The 25,904-nt window shown below is 48.5% G+C and overlaps 10 protein-coding genes and 2 non-coding genes across 12 annotated transcripts; 8 read left to right on the forward strand and 4 right to left on the reverse strand.

Annotated features, from left to right (window-relative positions):
* Nucleotides 1-229: 229 nt before the first annotated feature.
* On the reverse strand, nucleotides 230-330 carry MGYG_10555. The gene has a single exon. It is a non-coding gene; the product is annotated as a tRNA-Thr (tRNA).
* Nucleotides 331-655: 325 nt separating this feature from the next.
* MGYG_10556 lies at nucleotides 656-728 on the reverse strand. The gene has a single exon. It is a non-coding gene; the product is annotated as a tRNA-Thr (tRNA).
* Nucleotides 729-1,634: 906 nt separating this feature from the next.
* MGYG_05893 (hypothetical protein) lies at nucleotides 1,635-3,692 on the forward strand (the record flags this gene model as incomplete). The annotated part of the gene is made up of 7 exons (XM_003171298.1): nucleotides 1,635-1,731; nucleotides 1,802-2,054; nucleotides 2,126-2,169; nucleotides 2,303-2,506; nucleotides 2,587-2,747; nucleotides 2,845-3,286; nucleotides 3,355-3,692. The coding sequence occupies 7 exons, from the start codon at nucleotides 1,635-1,637 to the stop codon at nucleotides 3,690-3,692; spliced, it is 1,539 nt and encodes a 512-aa protein (XP_003171346.1).
* An 800-nt stretch (nucleotides 3,693-4,492) lies between these two features.
* MGYG_05894 (hypothetical protein) lies at nucleotides 4,493-7,284 on the forward strand (the record flags this gene model as incomplete). The annotated part of the gene is made up of 4 exons (XM_003171299.1): nucleotides 4,493-6,020; nucleotides 6,105-6,382; nucleotides 6,450-6,900; nucleotides 6,992-7,284. 4 exons carry the CDS (start codon nucleotides 4,493-4,495, stop codon nucleotides 7,282-7,284), a joined length of 2,550 nt encoding a protein of 849 aa, XP_003171347.1.
* A 2,145-nt stretch (nucleotides 7,285-9,429) lies between these two features.
* Nucleotides 9,430-12,300, reverse strand: MGYG_05895 (OefA protein; the record flags this gene model as incomplete). Its single annotated transcript, XM_003171300.1, has 5 exons — nucleotides 9,430-9,594; nucleotides 9,653-10,021; nucleotides 10,072-11,497; nucleotides 11,554-11,702; nucleotides 11,770-12,300. The coding sequence occupies 5 exons, from the start codon at nucleotides 12,298-12,300 to the stop codon at nucleotides 9,430-9,432; spliced, it is 2,640 nt and encodes an 879-aa protein (XP_003171348.1).
* Nucleotides 12,301-12,735: 435 nt separating this feature from the next.
* MGYG_05896 (hypothetical protein) lies at nucleotides 12,736-13,047 on the forward strand (the record flags this gene model as incomplete). Its single annotated transcript, XM_003171301.1, has 1 exon — nucleotides 12,736-13,047. The coding sequence occupies one exon, from the start codon at nucleotides 12,736-12,738 to the stop codon at nucleotides 13,045-13,047; it is 312 nt and encodes a 103-aa protein (XP_003171349.1).
* Nucleotides 13,048-13,435: 388 nt separating this feature from the next.
* On the reverse strand, nucleotides 13,436-14,251 carry MGYG_05897 (trafficking protein particle complex subunit 3; the record flags this gene model as incomplete). Its single annotated transcript, XM_003171302.1, has 5 exons — nucleotides 13,436-13,552; nucleotides 13,608-13,799; nucleotides 13,868-14,087; nucleotides 14,141-14,149; nucleotides 14,220-14,251. The coding sequence occupies 5 exons, from the start codon at nucleotides 14,249-14,251 to the stop codon at nucleotides 13,436-13,438; spliced, it is 570 nt and encodes a 189-aa protein (XP_003171350.1).
* Nucleotides 14,252-14,650: 399 nt separating this feature from the next.
* Nucleotides 14,651-15,949, forward strand: MGYG_05898 (WD repeat-containing protein 57; the record flags this gene model as incomplete). The annotated part of the gene is made up of 4 exons (XM_003171303.1): nucleotides 14,651-14,791; nucleotides 14,857-14,983; nucleotides 15,074-15,835; nucleotides 15,897-15,949. 4 exons carry the CDS (start codon nucleotides 14,651-14,653, stop codon nucleotides 15,947-15,949), a joined length of 1,083 nt encoding a protein of 360 aa, XP_003171351.1.
* A 1,366-nt stretch (nucleotides 15,950-17,315) lies between these two features.
* On the forward strand, nucleotides 17,316-18,575 carry MGYG_05899 (hypothetical protein; the record flags this gene model as incomplete). The annotated part of the gene is made up of 3 exons (XM_003171304.1): nucleotides 17,316-17,874; nucleotides 17,932-18,269; nucleotides 18,327-18,575. The coding sequence occupies 3 exons, from the start codon at nucleotides 17,316-17,318 to the stop codon at nucleotides 18,573-18,575; spliced, it is 1,146 nt and encodes a 381-aa protein (XP_003171352.1).
* Nucleotides 18,576-19,157: 582 nt separating this feature from the next.
* MGYG_05900 (endoplasmic reticulum mannosyl-oligosaccharide 1,2-alpha-mannosidase) lies at nucleotides 19,158-22,559 on the forward strand (the record flags this gene model as incomplete). Its single annotated transcript, XM_003171305.1, has 4 exons — nucleotides 19,158-19,198; nucleotides 19,307-19,686; nucleotides 19,762-20,303; nucleotides 20,370-22,559. The coding sequence occupies 4 exons, from the start codon at nucleotides 19,158-19,160 to the stop codon at nucleotides 22,557-22,559; spliced, it is 3,153 nt and encodes a 1,050-aa protein (XP_003171353.1).
* Nucleotides 22,560-23,664: 1,105 nt separating this feature from the next.
* MGYG_05901 (hypothetical protein) lies at nucleotides 23,665-24,169 on the forward strand (the record flags this gene model as incomplete). Its single annotated transcript, XM_003171306.1, has 2 exons — nucleotides 23,665-23,692; nucleotides 23,940-24,169. 2 exons carry the CDS (start codon nucleotides 23,665-23,667, stop codon nucleotides 24,167-24,169), a joined length of 258 nt encoding a protein of 85 aa, XP_003171354.1.
* Nucleotides 24,170-24,869: 700 nt separating this feature from the next.
* MGYG_05902 (adenine phosphoribosyltransferase) lies at nucleotides 24,870-25,633 on the forward strand (the record flags this gene model as incomplete). The annotated part of the gene is made up of 2 exons (XM_003171307.1): nucleotides 24,870-25,383; nucleotides 25,482-25,633. The coding sequence occupies 2 exons, from the start codon at nucleotides 24,870-24,872 to the stop codon at nucleotides 25,631-25,633; spliced, it is 666 nt and encodes a 221-aa protein (XP_003171355.1).
* Nucleotides 25,634-25,904: the final 271 nt, after the last annotated feature.

The raw sequence follows: 25,904 nt of genomic DNA on the forward strand, positions 1-25,904 counted from the left end.
GGCCAGCTAACGACTCACCTACTCGTCAAACACCGCCCAACCGGTCGATATCAAAATCCCTCAACTAACGCCCCTTCGTCTGTGTCTCACCCAGCCGCCACCGCACACTCGCTAGTAACTAACTACCCCTACCCACAAAAGGAACCAGAACCACCAAACAAAAAGGAAACGCCGTGTCAACAGGGCAAAGAAAAAAGCATGTCAATACCCGACAAACAGCAAAAAATCATGCCCACACACGGATTCGAACCGGGGATCTCATCATCGCGACTCTCCTTCGTAAGAAGGTGATCTACTAGTGATGCGCTTTACCAACTAAGCCATGCGGGCTGATTGTGGGGTCTTGATTTAAGTTGTTGCTTGATAGGGATGAACTGCGCTTTGCACCTTAAGCTCAGGGCTCGACGTATTTTATTTAAGCTTATCTCTTAACTATTGGCTGTCTAAGCGGTATTTTACCACTTACGGTTACACTTACTGCATTCCTGTTTGGGGTTAGTTCGTTGACTTTCTTTTACACGCCTCGCGTAACGCACACGAGACGTGACGTGGAACAAAAACGGAAAAGGAGGGTTAAGAGGCGAAAAGGGGGAGAGGCGAGGAAAAGTGAGTTTAGGTTGTTGGCAAAAAGTAGATGAAAAAAATGAAAGGCAAATGCCCACACACGGATTCGAACCGGGGATCTCATCATTACTAGTGATGCGCTTTACCAACTAAGCCATGCGGGCAGATGATGTGTTGTCACCGGACTTAGTGCTTTTTGAGGGGAGTTGCTTGCATACGTAGGATTTCTTACAACGATCCATACACGGTCATAATCGATTTATCTGATATTTAGAACAGGTACAGTGGTACGGTGGTGCACGTAGGGGTATTCTGTGTATAGTTTTATAATATATAGTGTGACTCTACTTGGTTGAGATGGGAAATAATCTAGGTGGTTTTATTATCAATTTCTATTTAGCCATTTTGATACTTCTCATGTAATTCTCAATGAATCAGCAACAAACTGTTGCTATTAACCACCTTGCTACCTACTATAAATATTCTCTACAGTCGTTTTTGCATTTAAATTGCCTTCGGATGAAATGAAACCGTAGTCTAAGTAAGCCAGGTAACTAATACCTGAAGAATACCCTAGCCGAAGACTCCATAGCTTAATGGTTGACATGGAGCGTAGCCATAGTTGCTGGTATGACTAGATCTATACTCCGTGTAAATACCTCCTAGATATACCCAGGACAGCCGGACGTGTTAACGTTCAATGGAATAAAATGCCATCATTACATCAGATAATCCCTTCCTTGCGGATTTGATATCTAGCCGGAGGGAAAGACAACAAAAGCTTCACCGCGCCTTCTACGCTGGCTGGCAGAAAACACAACATGGCCGCAGTGACAGCAACGACAGAGGAGGAGGCGTCTTCTCCTCATCTTCACCACCAGCGACAGCATCAACATCTTCTTCCTCTTCGCTGCCGTCCTCTATCATTACGGGAAGCCCGTCTGTTTAGTGAATAAATGATCTGGTCATTGTTCTGACTCTCCAGCTATCCAGCGCTGTGTCTCGCTTCTCTCCTCCTTCTCCTCCTCTTTTTCTTCTTGTTATATATACATACCCACAGCTAGTTCGCCATGAGGTTCGAGAACTGGGATGTCCTGCTCTTCCCTGAAGGGTCAAAGGTACCTGTACAGGAGTTCAAAACGAATTGCTTCGTCACCAGGGACCACGGTAGGCCAACACGTCCGCTATTCGTCCCCGCTAAGTCACCTACCAGGAGCTAAGAATGGACTCCTTCTAGAATCTCCGTATCTCCAAGCCCAAGCCGTTCTGAATCCCGGGCCGTATTATAGTCAGACCGGTGCCCAGGGGAATCCGGGACAGTTGCCCGTGTTGACATGTTTTCTACCAAGTTTGCCCCGAGACGCTGCCTTTAGGGTATCTATTCACAGCTGGACCAGACCTCGTCCGACTCGAGTCATGGAAGGCTTGATGCAGCCGGAAGATTCGGTGATGTTTGAAGTTAGGATATTCATCGATGGTATATGTGCTTCGTATGTGACTTTGCATAGCCTCCGTTAGCCCTTCCTGTCTCTCTATTTGATACTGACTATTGATGGAATAGGGCAAGCTTGTTCAACCAGCAGACTCCTTGGCCTTATGTCATTGGTAAGTTCGGCCTTCAATGGTACTGAACCCTTATACACAAGGTAGCTAAGCTAATATGTGCTATATACTAGACCTGAGTACTCGTGAGTAGTATCCTTGGTGTGCTGTATTTAATATCTATTAACTCTTGCAGAACTTGATAGGAATGGAAACCAGGACAATCTGCGGTTTCCAATGTTCCATGAAGAATTACTTCATCAGGCACACTGGGATGCGGGTGACATGTACGGTCGAATCCGCGTTGTTATAGCAGAAGGCTTCACTCGGCCACTCCGCAACCCGCCCTTTGAGCGAGTCAGGGATCTTATAGCCTTTTCTTACCAGCACGCTCCCCTCGGTATGTTCAACACTAGCGGAAAATAGAGAATGAGAAAGTGAAAGAGTCAGATTTTTTCTAACTTGAGTTTGATCACATAGCTGTCTTGGAGTCTTCGGGTATAGCATGGCCAAATCCAGGGATGTGGCAGCAACAGCCGGTACCGGCTCTCGACATTTTCTCAAGCAACCTCTTGGGCCTCACTACAGTGTCGAAAAGGATGAGGATGCTCATTCGCACTCTCCAACCCGCCATGACATTCGTCAGTTCAACATCCAATGTGCTCAGCTTGGGGTCGGGCTCTCCAACCTTCCTTATCGAATGCAACCGCATCCCGCTCCACCACAGTTTAATAACAGCCCGTGGTTGACCGAGATGGCCACTGGATTGCACCACCACCTCAGGTTTCGGATCCCTTTGTTGACCCTTCAAAGAACCCGTGGCCACCCTGGCCCTTCAAGCGCCGCCACTCAACCCTGGATGACATCTCTATGCCAGACTATATTGCATCAAGCTCTTCGAGCAGCCGTGTGATTTCTAACACTGCTGGCTTGAGCTTTTCACGAAATCGAGAACCTGCCCAGCTGGCTCCTATGGACGATGAACGGTATAACCAACTAATCAAAGCCATGAGTCCAAGTAAGGCGACGAAAGGCACCAGTCCTCCGATGAACACGCCAATGGCGGCTAAAGTAACCACAAAAGCGCCTTTCGTGAGAAAAGAGGTACCAGTCGCACGTGACCAGGAGTCAGTCCAGCGCTCTCAGGGAGCTTTCGCAAACCTGGCGGAAGATAAGAAGAGTAAGGTCCGGATCCAGCCCTTCGGTCTAGAAACTCACTTAACGAATTGCCGCCTCAATCTCAGACAGGTCTACTTAGCCCTAGCCCTAATGTCAGGGGCCGGAAGGAAGGGAGCCTCAGCGTCTATGAAGACGACAAAGAAAACAGCAGCGGCAATGCCTCCCCAGCTCACAGCTCACGAAAGGCATCCTTGACTATAGAGGCCGCAGTGATGTCGGTGGAGAGCAAAAGAAAAAGGTCTGTAAATTCAATTCATTCGCGTGGAGCGGTTGAAGCTGTGTCTCCCTCTTCATCGAAGAAGATCTCCCGTCGTAAACGAGATGAGCAGCTGCAGGCTGAGTTTGAGGATTTCCTGTCAGCAGCAGCAAAAACAGATGCTCTGCTCTCTGAAGTTGAGCTGGAATAGCAACATGCACAACCGGCCAGGCGGAGTAAGTGAAGGCTATGGGTATCAGACAGCGCATGCAGTATGGCTTAATTACTTGCTACAAGGAGCATTTTTGTACTCACATCTTTAACCAAGCAGTCCAACAATGCAAGTATTTCACTTATGTAAGCACATTTAACGACTCCGTGTCTTGCTTGTGTCAACGTCAACTCAAGTGAAAATATATTGAATCGACGGATTTCGAGGTAGAAATGCTCTTTTAAGAGTAATTGCCGTTGTAATATATACTATGGGGACATCTACGAAGTATAGGAGGGCTTGGATCGTTCCTTTTGGCGGCTAATATTATTTTACACCTTGATTATCAGGATTTCCCAAGGCCCTCTTGAAGTGAAGACAGGAGAGTCTCATGATAGTTGATATCATCAGAGCTCTTTATTCTGTATTCACCATAATTTATTCACTATCCCATGGCTTAGAGATGATATGGCGTCATCTGCGTTGGACGTGGTATATATACCCAGGCACATATATATATCACCCTTCGACAGCAAGCTATAACGCAGATGTTGACAAGATTTAAAACATCTGAATGATTCAGTTGACCCGAATACCCAGCGGAATATTCCTAGCAAGAAATCCCAGTCTTCTATCAAAAATTTCGTTCTTGATGCAATATTTCTTTGCTGCCCCGGCAACCTTCCTCTCTGCTTTCCTTACATACAACCAACATACATCTTCGTCTCTCTTTGTCCCTCTATCCCTAACATCTCTTAGTCAACAGTCAACGGACTCCAACCTTTTAAAGTGGCCTTGACATGCCATCTGACGCCAATAGCAGTCCTAGTGAATACATCAGCATCAGTGACTCTGATAGTCTGCGCGTTGCGGTTAGTGAAGACATAAAGTCTCTGGGTTCCTCATCTCCCGAGGATATCAACTCCAGAGACTCGCACAACTCCTCTCCTGCCGACCCTCATCGCGCAATGCATCGCTACTTACCTACAACTGTAGGCCCAGAAGAGCTCAAAGACCTCATCGAAGACCTTGTTCGCCCCTTTCGCACGCACTCGACAGTGATGGAGGCTCCGGCGTCTCGCCTTTCTCCTGCTGCTGTTGATGCTGCGTTGGCTCCACGTCCAGCACCGACATCAACACCAGGGATTGCTGGCTCTGGTGACGCGCCTGCAATTGATGCAGAGATGCCTACTGTCGCAACACCAGATTTACCAGGCTTAGCCATGTCTCCACCGCTGTCGATGATGGTGCATCCGAGCCTTGAGGCTGCTACAGGCGCGAGTATGGTTGATACCAGTTTTCTTGACGCGTCGATAGCCGATAAGCCGGTTGTTAGCTGTGACTCTAGGGTGGTTGGGGGCGTGTCTACCGCTCCATCAGCTGGCGTATCTTCCGCCATGGCTACCTCCATCCCTGCAGTTTCGTCCGCTTCGGATACGCCATCTATGCTGATTGCTTCCACCAGCCCAAGAACTGTTATCCTCGATTACATCCGGAGTAATACTCCACAGCAGTTGGGTGCAACGTTTCTGGCCACAACTGCCTCTACCATTGCACCGATCCCGGCAAAGTCAGCTACCCCGTCGTTGATGCCACCTCCACCAGTTGTCAGCCAATGCCATAAACTCGCGTTTGGACAACCTTCTGCGCTCCGTAGCTCCGTGGCTCCATCACTGCATTCGGATACCTCGCCCCATACTTTATTTGGGCAAGGAATTGCTACTTCTTCGGTCGTTTCCGGTACGTCTAGGTACTCTCGTCCTCCAGAAACCGCCGTAACCCCGTGGGGGTGCCAATCAAGTTCGCATAGTCCAACGGTGAATTCCCCACCTGCACCCAGCCTACTTGTCCCTCATAACCAAGGGATGCTCTCTTCTTTTGCAAGTCCTGGACCTTTTTCAACACGAGAAACTAGTCATGCACCAGGCACAACTACAACTAGTTTTGGCCAGCCCCTTGCGCCAGCAGGTCTCACAGTACCTTCGCCTAGGGAGCTCAGCCTAATCAAGGTCCTATGTGATGTAAACACTGCCAAGTTGGAAGACAATAACGCGATGTTCTATTTTGGCGTCATCTGTATCCAGGAACATCTAGCCCCGTCTCTTGAGTACCTACGGTATTTCGACAACAAATGGGTCGTCAGATTGAAATTTGGCGGCCATGAGGTCTCTAAGCAACAGGCTTATCTGACTAAAGCCGCTGCCACTGCGGACGCATGCCGTGGGGGTTTGGCTATTCTGAAAGGTTTAATGCCTCTCTGGGTGGTGCCTGAGCCTCCTGAACTTGGCGTTTCGCCTAATCAACCCCGTTGGAATTCTCTATTGGCGTGTAAGTTGAAGTAATAATAACTTGTATAAAAAGCATAGCTAACAGGCAAACCTTTTCATTTATAGTGTATTGCCAGCAAAGAAGGTATTCCTGACCCAATCTACACCCAATACTCCAATTTTAATGGATATCGCAATGAGGTTGAAGTCGCTGGGCTCTCGTTCTTTGGTGTTGAGAAATGCTATCCTTCCATTGACGAAGCGATTGTGGGATGTGCCCATAAGGCATTGCACTATCTTCTTATCACCAATGGCGCAAATGGAGAATTGATGCATGGGGAAGCTAAGCCTGGAGCCCTGGCAAACACAGTTGTTACTGCTCCCAGTCTCCCAAAAAAACCAGAACCAGTCAAAGTGGACTTGGTAAGTGGCTGAATTGGCATTTTTGATACCTGAGTATTCAATTGACATACATGCTAATTACGTGTAGACAAAATTTCCGTTTATTCCCTCCGGTGGTACTGCTGCCCTCTCAAAGAGGGCACGTAAAAGGGCTGGAAAGATCCGCGGGAAGGAACTGGCTTTGGGTGAAGTTACTAATACACCTAAGAAGGCAAAGGGGCGCGAAACCCAAGGCCCACAGATTCCAACCGCCGCAAGTGCCACTGGAGCCAACTCAGTTAAGGTCAAGACTGTTGAAGACACCGCAGGCAGCGGACCTGGATCCAAACTTGTTACGCCTACATTCTTCAACCCTTCCTTGAAGGCTCAAAACCCATCAACTAACTCCGAGGTTCCCAACGCAGCAGAGTTTGCCCAGGCCATTTTCTTCCAGTGTCGCATCACGGGCAGCCGCTCAACATTCAACAAGAACCCATGCACTGCCAGAGAATTCAGAATAAAACTCAAGTCCTACGGAAATGACCTTCTTCGCGTTAAGAGTACGTCTATACCCTGTGGTTCCTCTATTTGTTTTTATTGTACGTCTCGATGATATTCGGCAGGCTAACGTACGGCTGTGTTGCTACTTAGGCATCTGTGATCGTCTATCTATCCACGCTCCTGATTTTCCAGTGAAGGTTTTTAACGTCAAAGGAAGCCCTATGCACTTTGAGGTTGATGCATTTTTCCACAAAGATGCTGCCCTTCGTAATTTCAAACGCATTGGTTTCACAAAGCACCAGAGTAAGCCGGAAGCCGAACTTTTATGCCATCAAAACACAGTTGTCTTCCTGATGGAAGTTATGATGGGAGTTAATCAGCTGCAAAGTGGAAACTGGATTGAAGAAGCAGCAATGACGGATAGGACAGGGTTCTATCTCTAACTTCATAGCAGTATTTTGGAGGCGGCATTTCTGCTGAGTTTCGCATTTGACCACTCAATGGTTACTTTTCCCAAACATACTGTGGAGCACCAGCTTAAGTATAGTCCTTGGGGATTAAGTCTTCTCGCTTATGGCTCACTCACCCATGCATCATCTCTCCAAATATCCTTGGTGATGCTGATGTGATATGTTCGAGAAGGGGTGACACAGGGTGAACGAAATAGATATGTGGACTTATTTAATTGGCAGAGATACTGAGCTGATATGGAGCCGGAAGAATTAACTAGAATGCCTGAGCCCCCTTTTTTGATCCCTTTAGAATAAGGATGTGACAGTGAATCCATCATCTACAGATAGTAGTGTTGCAAGCAGCATGTCTATAGGCCTTGGACATTCAGTAGTTGTAGTACCGTTAGTACCGTGAAGAAAAGAAACTTATTTCAAGTCATGCGATCTTAGGGATTAAATGGAAACTAGTGTTATAAGAGACAGCTAACGATGACGGAGGAAGGGCTTTCTTAGATAGAGCAGGAAGGGTCACGCTGACATCACCGACTCTCAGGTCTCATTCAACATACAACAGCCGGCTGAAGGAAATCAACAAACTCAAACAGACAAAGGAAATGCTTAGCATCAAAGTGAAATTATGATGAGTACAGTACGTATATATGGGGGAGGGTCAGCAGGAGCAGCGCCAATCGACAAGCATCAGGTGAAAGCTCCCCAGTAGGTCGTAAAGAGGGTGCATCCTCGAGGCTTGCCTGGCCTTGGCTTTGGATAGGTTGTGTTATATCATTGTGGCATATGAAATAGGACCTGACCTGGCCTAGCAGCTTAAGTAGATAAAAGCGGGCAAAATGGTCAACAACGGAAGATAATCAAATGGTCAAGTTGATAGCTTAACGATAGCAGTAGAATGGATTGAATGAGATAAAAGTATAATGCAGTACAGAACGCATGCGATAAATATGAGCAGAGGAGTTTGGGATATCCAGACGAATAGACGGATGGACAGATAGGAAAATTTCATTAGATACCGACGACGATCAAAATCAGAAACAGGAATGAAAAATGAGAAAAGCTGAAGGGAAGGGGAAGAGGTTGGGTAGTTATAAGACACGCACGTAACAACGGGCGTAATTCTAGTCGAGGGAGGGTAATTATCAAATCAACCAAGGGATGCAATCACAGCTCTCGGCGAGGTGGAGAGAGAAAAAGAGAAAAAGAGAGGGCAAATAGTGAGCATCAAACAACAGCAATAATATGGCAGGACTGGGTATGAGAGAAAAGCCAGCCAATCGACGGATCGAAAAAAAGGGGAAAACTAGCAGCACAGTAGCAAGCAAGCCCGAAGACTTAAGCTGTGCTTAGGTTGAGCAAGCAAGGCAGTGTTAAGAAGGAAAACAAAGACAATAGTGTCTTGAATATGACAAAAAAAAAGTTGAAATTGAATGTAGTTGACGAAAAAGAAGAAAGAGTAAGTAAAGGGGGCTCAGGAAAGAAATCGACAAGATCCTTTTCGCTTTTATATTTAGGAGGAAATCAGAGAAAAGGAAGAAGTCAGCTGAAAAGAAAACAACCACCCCTTTTTTGCTTTCCTTCTTTTCATTTTCCTCGTTTCATATCTCGTGGGATAGAGGAATAAACCAGTTGAAGCTGATAAACCATACCTACGTTTCACTCCAGCCTGCTGTGCGGTGTCTTTTCTTTTGTTTCTTTTTCCTGTGGAGGGCAAACAGAGAATTGGACAGGAAGGAAAGTAGGTAGGTAAGTAATGAGTTGATAGGTATAGGTATCAAAGCAGAAGGCCAAACGAGAGGTATAAGTGGCAAGAGAAACATGATATTATGGGGGGAAAGAGGACGAGGAAGCAAGGACAGAATGGAAGAGACAACCAGATATAGGTATAAGTAAAAGAGAGAGAAAAAGCGGAAAACCGAAGCATACACCGACTATCGAAAACAACAGTGATATAGGGAAAGAGGAAATGAAAATGTAAGTAGAGCGGAGGAAGGAGACGACATTAACCAGAAAAGAAGAGACAGCACAATATTCGGGAAGTTAAGCATTAGTATAGAAAACAGCAAAAGGGAGTCAGTTCGTACACCTCATCGAGGGCTGTAGTGGGGCTTTGAAGAGTGGAAATTACATCCTCTCTCCTGTACCAGCCTCGACACCATCAAGGTATGGTGTGTTAGGATCGAAGTTGAATGCCGATTGGTCGTCTGTGTTGAGGAAAGTATCGAAGTCGAAGTTTTCGAGAATATCTGGGTTGTCGAGAGAACTGAAATCCAGGTTGAAGCTTTGGTTCTATAAATATGAATCATTAGTTAAACCATCATCTGTATTGGAATCGAAGGATGCATACGTCTGTTAAGCCCATGTCTCCGAATGGCTGTGACGGGTCTACTTGTCCCTGTGCCTGTCCTGGCTGTGCAGCAGGCGGTTGACCTTGGGCCGGTTGCATAGACAGCATTTGCTGCTGTTGCTGTTGAGGTTGCTGCTGTTGCTGCTGCTGTGGTGGTTGCGGGGGTGGCGGCGGCTGACCCACAGCTTGGGGTTGTGCCGCAGGTGCAGACGTAGGTTGAGCATTGTTTGCAGGAGCATTCTTGTTGAACGAGTTTGGATGGACAGGAGTGATAGGGGTAGAAGGAGTTGGAGTTGGCGGAGGTTCAGACTCCGAAGCTGGGGCAGCCGTTGAAGCCGCATTGGTGGTTGGAACGCGCTTAGCGGGGCGCTATGATATATTAGTATTGAGTTTAGATATTAATGTTTAAAATGGCATACCTTTCGATTGTTATCCTTCGTATCCTTCTTCTTTGGTGCTGGCTTCGAGCTCTGCTGGGGTGTTGGGGGAGCTGCGCTACCAGGCTGCGGTGACTGTCGTCCATTATTTGGAGCCGTAGCCACCGGTGGTGCTTGTGGCGGAGGCATAGCATTTCGCTCTTGTGGAGTTCCGACAGGCTGCCCGGGCTGGCCTTGCTGCTGCTGCGTTTGCTGCTGTTGCTGTTGTTGCTGTTGCTGTGGTGGAATCATTGGTTGACCCTGAGGAGGCTGTGGTTGTTGCCAATTACCACTTGGCATGCGAGCCCCAGCTTGAGCTTGGGCCTGGGCTTGAGCCTGTTGCTGGCGCGCCATTGCATCCATAGGCTGCGTCATTTGCGCGCCAGAGTAGGCTGGATTAGAGCTAGGTGGGCGCATGCCGTTAGGTCCGACAACACCACCAGCTTCCTGCATATTCTTCATTGTGTTGAAGAATGCTGCGCCACCCATATCCTGGGGGATTTGATTACCAAAGTTCATGGATGCTGGCGAACCGCGACCTTGCATAGCATCACCAACGTTGGGAGAGCCGGGAAGACCGGTCTGGGGCATCTTTGGTGTTCCGCGCTTCATCTGCTCGCTAGGGTTCGGTGAAGCACCGGCACGACTGCCCTGTGGAGACGTTCCAGGAGGGAGGCTGTTGTGCATTCCTTGGGCTGCTTGTTGCTGTTGTGCAGCGCCTGGCTGGCCAGGTTGGGCCGGACCTGGTGGTGGTTGGCCATCACGAGCCATGCTGTCTTGCTCCTGGCGAGCGATCAAAAGACGTTTCTTGTTCTGCTGCTCAAGCAACATGAGTTGCATTTGATAGTCTTGGAGGGCATGGTTGCCGTTTTGCGCTCCGGGGGTTTGCATACCGCCTTGCCGCATCTGAGCAGCCATCTGGCCGTTGCTATAGTATTCTTGTGGTATCATCCCTTGGCTGTCATGCATAGGCTGCATCATATCTGGTTGGTTGGGCATGACTCCCGGGTTGATTAGACCATTAGGGATTCCCTGGTTATTCATTGCGGAGCGAGTGTGGTGAATTAGATTTTGATTATAGACCTGAATCGACTTTGCTTGGACAGCTGGGTTCTGGGCCTGGAAGGACTGAAGTTGTGCCGGAGTGAGGTTTCGTGGGTTGATGCCGTGTTGCATCAGAAGAGAGTTGGCCTGTTGCTGGTTCTGCTGGCCCGGCATACCCTGGGGCTGTGTGCGGCCGTTGGGGGTCATTTGCGCACCGTTAACTTGGGGGCCGTCGATGCGCTGGCGCTTAGAGGGAGATGGGGCGTTTTCCACAGAAGAAGGGGATTGGGGGCGATGGCCATTCATCTCCATGTCAGAGTGTTCCCGTTGCATCTGGTGGTGCATCATCTGCTGGTTGCGTATTTGAGCGATTTGTTGTGGAGTCCTAACATGGTTAGTTTCAGTATTCTTGTTGCATTTTGCCATATTAACACAACGTACATATTTTGCGGATTCTGGAGAACAGATTTCTGGAGATTTGCCGGTACCATGTTACCACGTACTCCGCGCATAGCAGCAAACTGATTAGGCATTAGCTGTCCCTGTCGCATGAGTTGGTTTTGTTGCTGGTCCCGTAGTCGCAGCATGTTCTAGAAAGATAAGGAGATCAGTTTTGACAAGTTCACCTCACTTTGGTAGCAGGCCCGTGGTACTCACCTGGGTATGCTGTAAATACTGCATGGCATCATTGCTTCTTGGTTTCTTCCTCTGAGCGGAGAAGACGTCCCAGAAGATATTGAACCAATCGAATAAGAAACTAGTTTGTTGCGAATCACCCAAGTTTGGTCTTGGCAAATCGTCGGGGATGCGCGACTTCATATCCTCTTTACCTTCCTCAGAGTCAACTCCGTTGACTTCTCCATCTCTGCGGTGTGGTGTGCCTTTGTGAGGCGCAATGGTAGTGTTTAGAGTGACGCTCTCGTCCTGTACAAGCGCACGCGCACAGTCATGGTATCCGCGTTTCAGGAAGTAATCGTATATATAGGTGTTGAGCTGGGTGGCCATGGTATCCTGTAAATTCTGATTCGGCTCACTTCGAGGGGCGGAGCCTGATGCGCTATTTATCATGGGAATTCCTCCCATGGGCATACCTCCCCCAGGAACGCCCACGCCCGGGACGCCGACGGGGACGGCGTTACCGGGCATGGCGACGCTGGGGTTCATGCCTTGCATGTTCATCTGGTTCATTGCGAGCAGGAGGCGGAGGTGCAGCCGTCCCAAAGACGATCGGACCTGCTCTCCAGGAAAGAAGTGATTTCGTTTTCAAGGCGCTCTGTCGAGTTTGAGGGACGGATCAAGATTGAACAAGACGAATCCAGCCTTTGCGTCAGAAGGATCAATTTCGTCGGAAAAGTGTCTCATATATGGGCTATCCAACAGGTTCAAGAAGGGAAGAATCTTTCCTGCGGTGTGCAGTTGTGTTATTTTGCGAACGAACAAGGCCGCTAGTCCTGTGCTGGTTTCTTTTCAAGCGCGTTAGTTTTGGATACCAGACCACATACAAGGACAAAAAATACAGACAGAGAGATACACACCTCAACAGTGGCAACAGCCAACCTGTCCTTGCAAGAGAATTGTATCCTCTGCTACAAGGGAAGCGAGGAATGGAAGAGTGGTCGTTTGATGGGAGAAGAGGAAAGGCCTTTCCAGTCGGGCGCCAGAGTGGCTCCTGGGCGATCGCTGGTCGTTCGGCTGGGCTGGGGGGGTCCGGAGGGCGGAGTGTCGACGAAAGGAGATTTACAGGCACGCCGCTCCACGAAGCCTGTTGCACCAAGTCCAGCAGCGGTTCCGTCAGTGTCTTCTCGTGGGGGCCGCCGTGTCGTTGATGCTGGATCTCTAGCAAGGGGAAGAAAAAACGATATGCGTCTCGTCAGTGAAGTTCGTTTTTCGCTGGGGAAGTTCGAACTTGCATCTTCGCGGGCGGTGGCTGTTTAGGGACCGGCAGAAACGCGTGCCCGACGCAGGATTTGGTCACGGGGATGAACTTTTTATCCGGTCACCTGACACTTTCCGGGCAGCAAGTTTTGGCGTCCGCGAGCGCAGTCGACGGCAGCGTAGAGGACAGCGGAGACGACAGCTGGAGTTAGGACAGAGGATAGCAGCAAGAGGCCAAGATAGTTGTTTTTGTTGTTGTTGTTCCGGCAGTAAGGCCAAAATACAGAGAGAGTAGACACTAGACCGTAGATACATGAACCAACCCCAGCACCAGTAGCACATCAGTCAAAGACGAGAGCAGACAACCAAGACGACCCAAGGAAACAAAAAGTGCAGTAGTCCAGAAAGCAGGAGAAAGAAAGGTGGATAGAGCGAAAGACACCAGGTGTTACTCCTCTGGAGGCAACTCGTCCTCAAGATAGCGGACGAGCGTAACTCGCATCTCTGTTGTGTCATTACCCCGTAGGATATCACTAACAAAGTGCGCTTCAACCTGTACTTGGACCTATAGCCGAGTTAACTTGCACGCATCTAGCTCAGTAATAGCTGAATCAACGTACCATCTCAAGTGCTCCTCTTAGTACTCCACAAAGAATATTAGAGTACCATAATTCGTCCTGCGCTCGGCCATCGTCGGGGAGCTCAACAAAGTCGGCCAGTGGGTTCTCCTCAAACACGAGCGAGAACTGCTTGTTATCACTTGTCCAGTTGGTCACAGTGGGTGTAATGTTGAGAAACACCTTGAATCCAACCTATGCTCAGATATAAGGATATCAGATGGTCGTGATATACTCCGTAGCGGAAAGGTGTATACACGCACCTTTGAGATGATGTCGGCAGTTTCCCGGAAGTTTGTGCACCGTCCCATCCCTGACCGTGCCAAAAAGTCTTCTATGAGCCGCATACCTATATTATAACCCATCTTGTCAAGCTGCCGGTTGACTTCCAGGTAGTCATTCTCGTAGTCCGTGCAGAGCTGGGCCACGACTGTTCCGTACGTCAGCGTCACTAGCTCTGCGTTGACTTTGTCAACCTTCGTTCTACACGGGTTAGAACAAAATCAAAGCTGCTAAACAGTTGGGTGAGTGCGTACTTCCATATCCTAGGTTTCAAATTAGCAAAGAATCGAGCCAGATATTTAGTTCCTCGCATTAAGGTGGGAGTGCTTATACTCTTCCCCAATCCGCGCTGCTTTGCTCGACATTGTTCAATTGTGATCGGCCCAATACCTCTAGGTTCACACTTATTGTGCCGTTTAATGTTGTATCCGTAAAGATTTGGCTCCGGCTGTAAAGGAGTGATACAAAGTTGACAGGTACCCAGGTAGTTAAAAGAAGGCATTTCCATTTTGGGGAACTTCCTTGAAGGCCACTAACTACTTTACTTACTAAGCGCGGTTTAATCCACTAGTGAGCGAGTTAGTTAGCCGCCGAGCCGCGTTTCCCAACTCACCGCGTCTAAAAAAATAAAATCACGACCTCAAGGAACATCGCAAAACCTCCACGGCACAGAGCAACCTTGCGGCCAGACTTGCCATATAGGCTTGACATAGTTACATACAGCATACCCACCACTCTATTTCTACTTTTATTACGCAATCATCATGTCTGCAGAAAAGAGGCTAGCCCACGACTCTCTGGGGTCTGTACAACTTGTTAAGCGTCAACGATCAGATAGCAATCTAAACCAGAGTGCCGTTGCTATATCAAGTGGCACCGGGAAGAATGGCTCCCTTATACAGTTTGTAAGTACATTTAACTGGCTTATTTGACTCCATACTTTAAGCTGCAGCTCTAACTTGGATTAAAGGTACCCCGGACAAGTGGCCTCGCTGCTCCCATAATGGAACTTACAGGCCATTCTGGCGAGGTCTTTTCTACCCGATTTGATCCTGCAGGTCATCTTATAGCTTCTTCAGGAATGGACCGATCTATACGTACGCTATCCCTTTGTTCTTTCTACCGTTCTTTTTCTCCCACATTACCCCAATTATCGATAAACCGCTAACAGCCGATTTCCCTATTAGTATTATGGCGAACATACGGCAATTGCGAAAATTATGGTATCCTCACTGGCCACAAAGGTGCTGTTCTCGACCTGCAGTGGTCGCGCGACTCAAATACCTTGTTTTCCGCTTCCGCAGACATGACGCTGGCGAGTTGGGACCTTGAATCAGGCACACGCATAAGGCGCTATATGGATCACACAGAAATTGTCAACTGTCTAGATATCAGCCGGCGTGGCCAGGAGCTCCTAATTAGTGGCAGCGATGATGGGAGTATCGGTATCTGGGATCCTCGCCAAAAGACAGCTATTGATTACCTTGAATCTTCCTCCGCAATGCCCGTGACTGCTGTTGCCATCTCTGAAGCTGGGAACGAGATATATGCGGGCGGTATTGAAAACGATATACACGTCTGGGATATTCGGAAGCGTGCTGTCACATATTCCATGATTGGACATACAGATACAATTTCCTCTTTGCAGATTTCCCCGGACTCCCAGACCCTCTTATCTAACTCCCATGATTCGACAGCACGGACATGGGATATCCGTCCTTTTGCACCTGCAGATCGTCATATTAGAACTTTCGATGGAGCGCCGACAGGCCTCGAAAAGAATTTGATTCGTGCCAGTTGGGATGCGAAGGGTGAGATGATCGCGGCAGGCAGCGGGGACAGAAGTGTTGTTGTGTGGGATGTCAAGACCGGAAAACTACTATACAAACTCCCTGGTCACAAGGGAACCGTGAATGATGTGCGATTCACGCCGGCCGATGAACCCATCAGTAAGTACAGAATTGTGAAAGGAGCTGCTAAGAGGACCGTCTACTAACCTTATGCCTCTAGTTGTATCTGGCTCATCTGACCGAACGGTTATGCTTGGCGAACTTGGGAAATGATGCATTCCAGTTCATTTTCCATATAATCTTAAATCCAGCTGCCAACTTTGACGAACCCATAATTTCGCAGCTTGGATCAAGGTCATTCAGTAACTCCTCTGCACACTCTTTCACCTGAAGCATATCGTATCTCTACCCAAGAGCAGTCTAGCTACCCAGCCATCAAAAAGATGAAAAGGATGCAAGCGAAAATCACCGAGAAGCCGCCCCTCCAGCATCTCACTACCAGAGCAGCTGCCCTTGTCACAATCCCGTGTTCGCACCCGGATTCAAGCTCCGTTTCTTTTATCAATGTGTGCGTGGGCGAGGTCCCTAGAATATTAACCTGTATGTACTACAGAAATATGGCATGCGAGACACTGCCACGACGACAGAGCTGACAGCGCTGTCTAACCAATATTTTTTCCCATGAGTCCCTTTTTCCCAGTGTATCTTGATTTTTTTCCGTCATATTTATGTTTGCTTTTTTAGTTACCAGAAGTGCCAAGGTTGCGGCCAACCCGAAACCTAGCGCCGTCTCGTCTTCATGCAGCACCACATCATCCCCTGCTTCATAGTCTTCCTCGCATCGCAGCCTCACTGGCCAGCAGGCGTCCGTAGCAGAGCCTTATCATGCATGGTTCAGCCAGGCAAAAAGTTGAAGGAACGTCGCTTGTGCCATCTTTGCCTCCTCAGTCGCCATGGCCAGCTTCATTCTTTTTCTTCACATGGCAGGCTGCGCTTCCTGGCTGGACAACAGCCATGCTTGCTTTTCCTCTTCTAGCTTTGACACTTGACGAAATCCTTGGTCAATACTCTTTCTTGTCCAGTCAGCCAGTTTTGGCAGGGTGGCAGCGGCAGAGTGCCCTGATCCGTACGGGGTACGGAGTGCTTCATAGATTATATATCTTAGAGAGAGATATCCTCCCTTCTTCTCCCTACTGTCTTTTCATCCTTTTTTCCGAGTGCTCTAGATGAGTGCCAGGCATATTCCCCTTCCGGGACAGGGTCAGACATCTTGACGATGCCATTTCCTTCGTTTTAGACAGATAGAAGTGCAGTCCAAATTAACGTATCCCTTTTAGCTTGGAATATGTGTACGTTTGCTGGCTGCTGATACCCTTGTTATTATTACTATTTTTTTTTGTTGTTGTTGTTGCAATTGACGATACCCACAGTTACCCTCTCTTTCGTACACTCAATATTCACGGAGCCTAGAGTGCTGGTCAATCAGATTCTGAAAACCTCGTAACAACAGATACGCGCGCATTTAGTTGTGGTGTTTACGTTTGCTAAAAGGGGGCCATTTCAGACGCGGCTAGATGCCAATAAACAAACAAATAAGCGCAGGAAACGCGATTCCATAGGACACATTGATATGCAAACTATGGCGTCCGACGATGGCGCGGTCAATGGACTGACTATGGCGGACCGGGTTCAAAAGATCCGCTCTCGTCTTTCTGCTCTCTTTGCCGGGAATTCTTCCTCTAGCTCCTGCAGCATAGAGAACTCGCATAAACCTCCACACCAGTCTCCAGGAGAGATGCGCATGTTTGCCCCTGGGTCAGGTGGAAGCTTACGCGATGAACGAAACAATCCGTCGGGAAGAAGGTCTATCTCGTCGACTGGCTCCGTGATAGACAGAAACGCGTCGCCAAATGGTAATATACCACCGTTTTCACCTCCTAATACGGAATCAAGCGGCAATACCACGAGCTCTGGGTTCCTGCAGAGGGTCGAGAATCAGATTCATAGAGGAGTCTTATTAGTTAACTGGGTTCAACATTCGGTCAAGGCTCACCCTCCACCAAAACGCAAGTCAGCTTGGAATACCATAATACGGCGGATGCTCTGCATAGGACCGCGGGTAAAAGCCAGGTCAACCAGAAGGAAACTTATAGACTGTGCAGTTTCTGGAATTCTTTTAGCCAGTGTGCTAACTACATGTTTGTTACTCCTTCTCTCCCAACAGTATGCAATTCACTTGCTAATTAGCTCCGCAGATCTTGTTCTCGCCGTCACTTCCTCGGGGAAGAAGTTTGAATTCCATGTCATTCTAATTATTGTTCTGATGGCCTGTACTATATATTTCTGCCATTCGCTCATTCGATTGCTAATGATGGCAAAACGGCGCCCGGTACGCCAGCATCAGATACATCACGGTCAGCCTATCCGTGACCCTGGTATTGTTGAGGATTTTACCATCACTGGTCGACCCATTCCCGTCATATTTGCGAGTGACCTGGAGATGGGCCTTCAAACCGAGTTTGGGGGAAACGAAAACAAGCCCGGTCAAATCTCTGTTCCCCCTCCGGCATACGGTTTTTGGAGAGGCAGCGTGGTAAGTCTGAACTTGAATAACCACACTTTCCAGATGAGATTTTAACAGGAGTATTAGAAAATGGACCCAAACCGACTTTACTGGCAACGTATCGATCCACGGAAGCCTAACCATCGCCATTCCCAGAGCTTAGATGGGCTTCGACCGCCAACTACAAGCCGGCCCCCTAGCTACATCTCGGACGACAGGGAACAATACATTGCCAACCCTCAACCCCAATTACCTCCACATGCCCAAGTACAGCCCCAACCAAGTGGTGCACAGAATACCGATTCGACTCAGCACCCAAACAATACCCCGCCATAACCTTGCCTATATCAGCGTAAATATTCGCTTCTTTTGAAATTCTGATTTTGATATGCCCCTTAGATATCTCCCTTATCAGCTGCTTCTGTGGGGATTTGTTCTTTGTGAGAAATTATTGCAATTGATTAACTAACTACTTAACTAAATTCCGAGAAATACATTCTCACGGCCTACTTTCGAGCCATGTAAATACCATATGATTCTAAAGATGAAATAAGGAGGTGATGGCCGAAGAACAAATTTAAAATTAATATTGATGAAGTACCTTAACTTACAGCCAGTGAATGCAGTCTTGGCTCCGCTGATGTAACTAAGTTAACTAGTTGACTAACTAACATGGACATCTGTCCACATGCCGAGTTTAACTAGTTTGCTAACTAGCAGGGCAATTTAAGGGACTAAACAAATTATTTCAACACGCATTGTACTGATATAATCGCAGCTCTACCCTCGATACGGCCTCTGGTAGGGTTTGGGACTGACAGAGGCAATCTATCCTAATGACATTGCGGCTACCAATTTCCTCTTGGTGATGCGCTCGATCGACCGACGCTCCCATATGTCCATTCACTTCCCGTCATCATGGCTCAGTTACTTGCTCGCCATATCGCTATGGCTCACCTGTACACTGGGCATGCTAGAAAGCCAGATTAAAGAGCTTCGGTTGGTTCTTTTCCACCCATCGTGACAGTAAAGACGTGCGGCATGTCACTCACGAATACATATTGCAGAAAAGAAACAGAACATATGTTTTTTCACGGGTTTGAGAATTACATGAAATATGCCTTCCCGGAGGATGAACTACGGCCGGTGTCCTGTCAGCCGTTGACACGGGATCGGAAGAATCCAGCACATATAGAGCTCAATGATGTCCTAGGGAATTACTCTTTGACGCTTGTCGACAGCTTATCCACGCTTGCGATCCTATCATATCCAAACTCGACCAATCCAAATGGCCGGAAGGCGTGGAGATATTTTCAAAATGGAGTGAGGGATCTAGTGGAATTGTATGGAGACGGATCGGATGGTCCCAGCGGGATTGGGTCTCGAAGCAAAGGGTTCGAGGTAGATAGCAAGGTCCAGGTGTTTGAAAGTGTGATTCGGGGCCTGGGTAAGTGAAAAAAATCTCCTTATCGGTACCCGAGATGAAATCTGATACAGCTAATATGTATTAAATCATTGATAGGTGGACTCCTTAGTGCCCATCTCTTTGCTGTGGGTGACCTCCCGATACGTGGTTATGAACCTCCCCCGGAGGAGACGGAGTTTGCAAAACTTTGGAATAAACCTCCGGGCAGCGAGGGTGGGATTGAATGGGAGAATGGGTTCGTATATGATGGACAGTTGCTTAGACTTGCTATGGATCTAGGAACACGTCTCCTGCCTGCCTTCTATACTCCAACGGGGATTCCGTATCCTCGTGTCAACTTACGCAATGGGGTTCCTTTTCACCCCAATTCTCCGTTAAACTCTAGGATATGGGATGCATATGACATTAATGAAAATTATGATGAAGATACCCCTGTTGAAATTACAGAAAACTGCAGCGCTGGCGCTGGAAGCCTGGTTTTGGAATTTACTGTGCTCAGTCGATTGACAGGGGACGGTAGATACGAAGAATTTGCTAAGAGGGCGTTCTGGAGTGTATGGGATAGAAGAAGCGAGCTCGGGCTTATTGGAGCAGGAATTAATGCTGAGACTGGAGAATGGACTCAGACTTATACAGGGGTAAGCTGCTCTTTATTTGAATAGTAGGAGTATGGAATTGCTAACTATCAGAATTGATATATAAAGATCGGCGCAGGTATGGACAGTTTTTTCGAATATGCATTGAAATCCCATATCTTGTTGTCAGAAGGCTACCCCCCGGAGTTCAATGCTACTGGACCGTTCCATGAATACGATAACTACTTCCTGCCACTGCCATATCAGGCCCATTCACCAGATAGCTTTCTCAAAGTCTGGGAGGAATCGTTTGAAGCGATAAAAAACAACTTATATCGAGGGTCAAGCTACCAATATCCTCACTACATTCAAGGTGACATCGCTACTGGAGCAACCCGCGCACTTTGGATGGATAGCTTAAGTGCATACTTCCCCGGTCTTCTCACTTTAGCGGGCAACGTTGAAGCGGCTGCTGAGAGCCACCTTCTTAACACTGCTCTCTGGACCCGTTTCTCAGCCCTTCCGGAACGCTGGAATGTTGCAACAGGAGACATCGAGGGTGGGCTTGAATGGTGGGGTGGCCGCCCTGAGTTCATCGAATCCACGTATTATCTATATAGGGCAACCGAAGATCCCTGGTATCTTTATGTTGGCGAGATGGTTCTACGCGATATCAAAAGGAGATGCTGGACGAAATGCGGCTGGGCAGGCCTTCAGAATGTGAGGAGAGGAGATCAAAGTGACAGAATGGAAAGCTTCTTCCTTGGAGAAACCTCCAAATACTTATATCTCCTATTCGAACCCTACCATCCTTTGAACAAGATCGACTCGCCATATGTCTACAGTACGGAGGGCCACCCACTTGTACTCCCAGCAATGGCGAAACAGACTACTCCGCCCCGTCTACAGCAGGAACCAAAGGAACATAGGAATACCTCAGTAGGGACATGTGGGCCGCCAGCAGTGCGAAATCCCTTTGGTGTATCCTCCACCGCTGCTCGGCCAGATATATTCCATGCAGCAAGCCTTGCACGTCTTCGTCTGACGCCTCCAAGGAAGCAGCCTGAATCTCCTATAGTTGAGTTTTCGGTTGATGGCCCTAGTGTTACCCTGTCTGATCTGGCTTCTCCGTCGAACTATACTTATTTCCCTTGGACTCTTCCTCCCTCACTAGTACCTCGAGATGCTGTCAGTTCACCGATGGCTGTGCGGCCGACTTTAGATCTGACCTTTCCTCCTCTCTCCAGTACAGTTCAAGGACCCCCAAGCCTGGAACGCGTTGAAGGCGGGATTCTAATCAAGTCCTTTGGAGGCCTACGGCTGGGTATGATTCAGGATGCTCCACTATATTCAGGCAATAGTATTTCCTCCAAGGAAGGATTCCGTATACAAGTTGTCAGCAATATACCCCTGGGCAAGAATGAGAAAGTCTTCGTTTCGCGCGAAACCGCAAGTGCCTTGAGTCCAACCGATCCGAACTTTACACAAACCCCTGATACTATCATGATGGACGTAATCATTGATGTTAAACCGGACATTGTCTACCGAAACAATTCTTCCTCATCTGCCGCTTCCCTTACTGACCAAGGCACAGTTATCAGCGGCGGCCCGGTACTTGACGCTTCTACGGCCAAAGCCAATGACCACGCAGAGAAACCTGAGAGCCATAAATCGGCTCTCTCTTCGCTTCTCAGCCACGTAACGGCTCTGATACGTGACGAGCTTCAGCATCTCCCGTCAGTAACACCTCCGATATTCCGCCGCCCAATAGCCCGGTTCTCAATACCAGCCATTTCGTCCACTGGGATAGGCTCAGCTCCATTACCGGAAGAGGAAGATGCAACATTCACGCCTCCGTCACCCGGCTCCAAACACGCAACAACCCGCCTAACTTGGTCTAGTATATACCTAGCGGGCCACCTGTGTGATAAACGCCTTCCGCCCTCTATTCCCCGAACTCACCAGATAATAATAGTGAAGCGAGGAGGCTGCACGTTTTCCGACAAGCTGAGGAACATACCTTCCTTCCGCCCTACTCGTTCCTCGCTGCAACTTGTTGTTGTCGTCTCATACCCACAGCCTGGAGACAAGCGGCGTCAGTCTACAGCAGACGACGAGTCATCTCTGATTCGACCCTTGCTCGATGAAATGCAGACCGTGGTTGGGGGCTTCCCTCGACCTCGTCCGATAAGCATGGTGATGGTCGGAGGCGGAGACAAGACGTACGAATATTTCAGCCATGCGTTGGGAGTAGGGATCAGACGGAGATATGAGATCCAATCGCAAGGCATACCAATCAGCAATCTAATTGTTATATAGAGTATAACTGCGATGCTTAGGGCCGAAGCGGACCGAGTTACGTTCTTGTTTATTTCTTTAGCCACCTTGGGGTGTTTGTATTTAGTGATGTTGCATTTTTTTCTTTTCCCGCCCCTTTTTTTAGCCTGATATCCAAGTTTGACATCTACTACATATATAAGTGCTTCGACTATATGATTATCAACGAACAGACTGCAAATACAATGACTAGCAAATCGATATAGCTCAGTGAGGTGAAGCGATGCAACGGGACGGCCATAAGTACACTGTTATAATGACACGAATATCTCATGCGTAGTAGACGTCAAGTTTCTCGCTCTTGTGCCATTTCGGGTAACTAAGGGTAGCATATTTTTCCCAGCAAACATGCATTTATAGTATGTATACGATGATGCCTCTAATATAGAAAAAAAAAAAGACCGAAAGGGCAATAAGGCGGCTTACCTTGTCTGAGCCTGTGTGATTTCACTTGCTCTTCTTTCCTGTGCCCTGGACTTGACAGTTTCGGTTGCTTGTTACTCCCTTGTCCGTCGGTTATATTCGTTAGACAAGTCGTCAGTTCGACTTGCGATCAAAGAGAATATTAACCGGCCCTTGGAAACCTTCTTGTTCGAAGGCCAGTCAGTTAACTACCCGACAATTAGTTAGGTAATTGATTGCCTTGCAGAGTGTTATCCGCTTCTCTCCAGTTTCACGATCATGTTCGTCCTCGGTAAGACTAGAGGTTTTGATAGAGATGATGAGGCTTGCCCCAATTGGATAGCGTTGGTCGTATTTTTAATCATTCTCACTCTCCTTTCCCTGGCTATTAACTAACTGCCTTCCGCAAAAGTGGTCCGATTTCCCCGTATAGTTCTACAGGAGTGTAACATGAGAAATATCAGCGTCCAGAACATGAAACCGCTTCCCGAAATCAGTTCTGGCGGCTAGTGGTTGTCTTTTAAGGAAAAGGGTAGAACTTCTTGCCACACCTGCCTCAAAAGCAGCCTAGGCCAAGGCAGTGAGAGAGACAGAAAGACCGCGGATGAGGGCCATCTTTTACACGCTCCGGCCGACGCCATGTATAGTTATAAAGACGGACCAGTCAAGGGTCGACGCGGATTCCATGTGGACGTTGCATCGGGACGAACGCTGTGAGACAGGCCATGACTCAACGACGGCTGGCTGTCCCTCCTGGAGATAGTTACATGGTGACACACCGTATCATGATGCTTTTGTTTTTTATTTTTTAGATTTTTTCCCCCTTGACACTGGCAGAAGGGCCTAGACGACTGTCCTGTGGATGAAGACGGATGTTGTGTCTGCGTGTTCGTGTCCTGTCCTGGAGAGAGCGAGAAGCCGGCCATGGATGACTGATGTCTGCCCATGCCATGCCCGTAGATCTCGGCAAGGGAAGGTCGCAAATAGCAGACGATGCCATACCATCTCGCCCTCTCGCTGTCTGTCTATCTGTCTATCTGTCTTTCCCGCCCATCTCTCACATCCTCTTTGCCCAAGCAAAGAAGACGGGGAAGGGAGGGATCAAGGTCCCCATATTATATCCACAGCAGGAAGTTCTCCGTGTATCAATCGCCCGTCGTTCAGGCAGCCAGCAGCTCCATCCGCCGTAACTTATTTTTTTCTTGACAATACAGAAACCGAAGGATAACTCTGAAAGGTCAAGAAAATGATCAAGGACGGGAGACGCCCTGGATCCCCTTTCGATGCGCTCCCAGGATGCGCCCGGGTTGTGTGTCCTCCCGCTTCACCGACCTTTTGAGTCGCACCAGGCATGTTCAACTTCGGCTGATCCCCTGGACGGTCCTGTTTCGTATCTGTCTGTCTGTCTGGCTGGCTGCCGTCGTTTCTTCCAGGCGCAGAGGAGGATAACCGCAGCGTCTGTGTACTTTACGCTGCTGTATCCGTAACGACTTCACGTTCCGTTAGGGCTGGACCTTGGAGCTTGCAGGGAGGAAGCAGGGAGGATCCAGGCAGTCTCTGTATTTATCATCGGGAGTTTTTCTCCCTCTGCCGTTGGTCGGGTCGAACTAGTCCAAGGCATCAGTCTCGCAGCCAGGAGAGATTTTCAGTTGCCTAGGAAGTTGGTTGGTTGTTGTTTAGTGAACGAGTTTAACTAGCAGGGCGGCCTCTGCTCCCCTCCATCCTCGTCTCATCCCACCCTCACTCAACTCACCTCAAAACTTCACAACCTCCAACTTCTACTTCCTCTACTTCCTCTGCCTCTTCTACTATCTACGATCTTCTTCTTCTTCCTCCTGCCGCTTCGCTTGACTCTTCTGCTCCCGCCGTCCCCCTTTCACTCCGTTTAGCATGAGCCTTCCCCCCTCCGCCGATAACCAGCAGGCTTATCGCGACAAGTCCAATGCCTCTGCCACCACCCAAGTCGCCGGGGACGCCTCCTCCTCTGCCTCCCGCGCCGCCGAACTCGCCAGTCTTAAGGTAAAGCTGCGCTCGTCTCTGCGCCAGTTCCCGGATTTCCCGTCTCCAGGCATCCTGTTCGAGGATATCTTGCCCATCTTCGCAGACCCCGCCCTCCACGAGTCGCTCATCCGCGGCCTCGAGCTGCATCTGCTCGAGACCTACGGTGCAGACCAGAAGCCAGATGTTATCGTCGGGCTCGATGCTCGTGGGTTCCTCTTCGGTCCTACCTTGGCCCTGAGACTTGGGGCTGCCTTTGTGCCCGTCAGGAAGCAGGGAAAGCTGCCCGGGCCCGTCATCACCCAGGAGTTCCAGAAGGAGTACGGCAGTGACTTTTTCCAGATGCAGAGCGACGCCATCAAGCCGGGCCAGAAGGTCATCGTTGTCGACGATATCATTGCAACTGGTAGGTTTTTCTCCGCTCTTCTACGTGAATTAGTTCAACTATACAAAAAAAAAAAAAAATACCCCTCCATGCTAGTTAGATAACTAATTATTTGGCAGGCGGCTCCGCATATGCAGCAGGCTCCCTCGTGCAAAAACTTGGAGGCAATCTCCTCGGTTTCGTCTTCATGCTCGAGCTTGACTTCCTCAAGGGCCGTGACAAGCTCCCTGCTCCGGTCTATACCCTTCTCGCTACCCAGGAGAGCAAGTAGCTTATGATACACACGCTCAGCCAACATCCAGTCATGTCTGCCTGTCAATTATAGAAGGGCTTTTATCCATCTTCAGAACTCAACACCTCCTCCAATTCGTCTGCCAGAGCCAGACCCAACGCAAAGCCCAACCAGAACTAATTCTAATGAATACACACATCCCTGCTTCGAAAGAGCTACCCAATTCCATCTCACTCGGATTAATGTTATACCATGCTATGTTGGTACACAGATTAGTGCTTGATTTAATTCTGCAATCTACTCATTCCGG

Source organism: Nannizzia gypsea, genomic scaffold (genome assembly GCF_000150975.2).
Source record: "Nannizzia gypsea CBS 118893 supercont1.5 genomic scaffold, whole genome shotgun sequence".
Lineage (NCBI taxonomy): Eukaryota > Fungi > Ascomycota > Eurotiomycetes > Onygenales > Arthrodermataceae > Nannizzia > Nannizzia gypsea.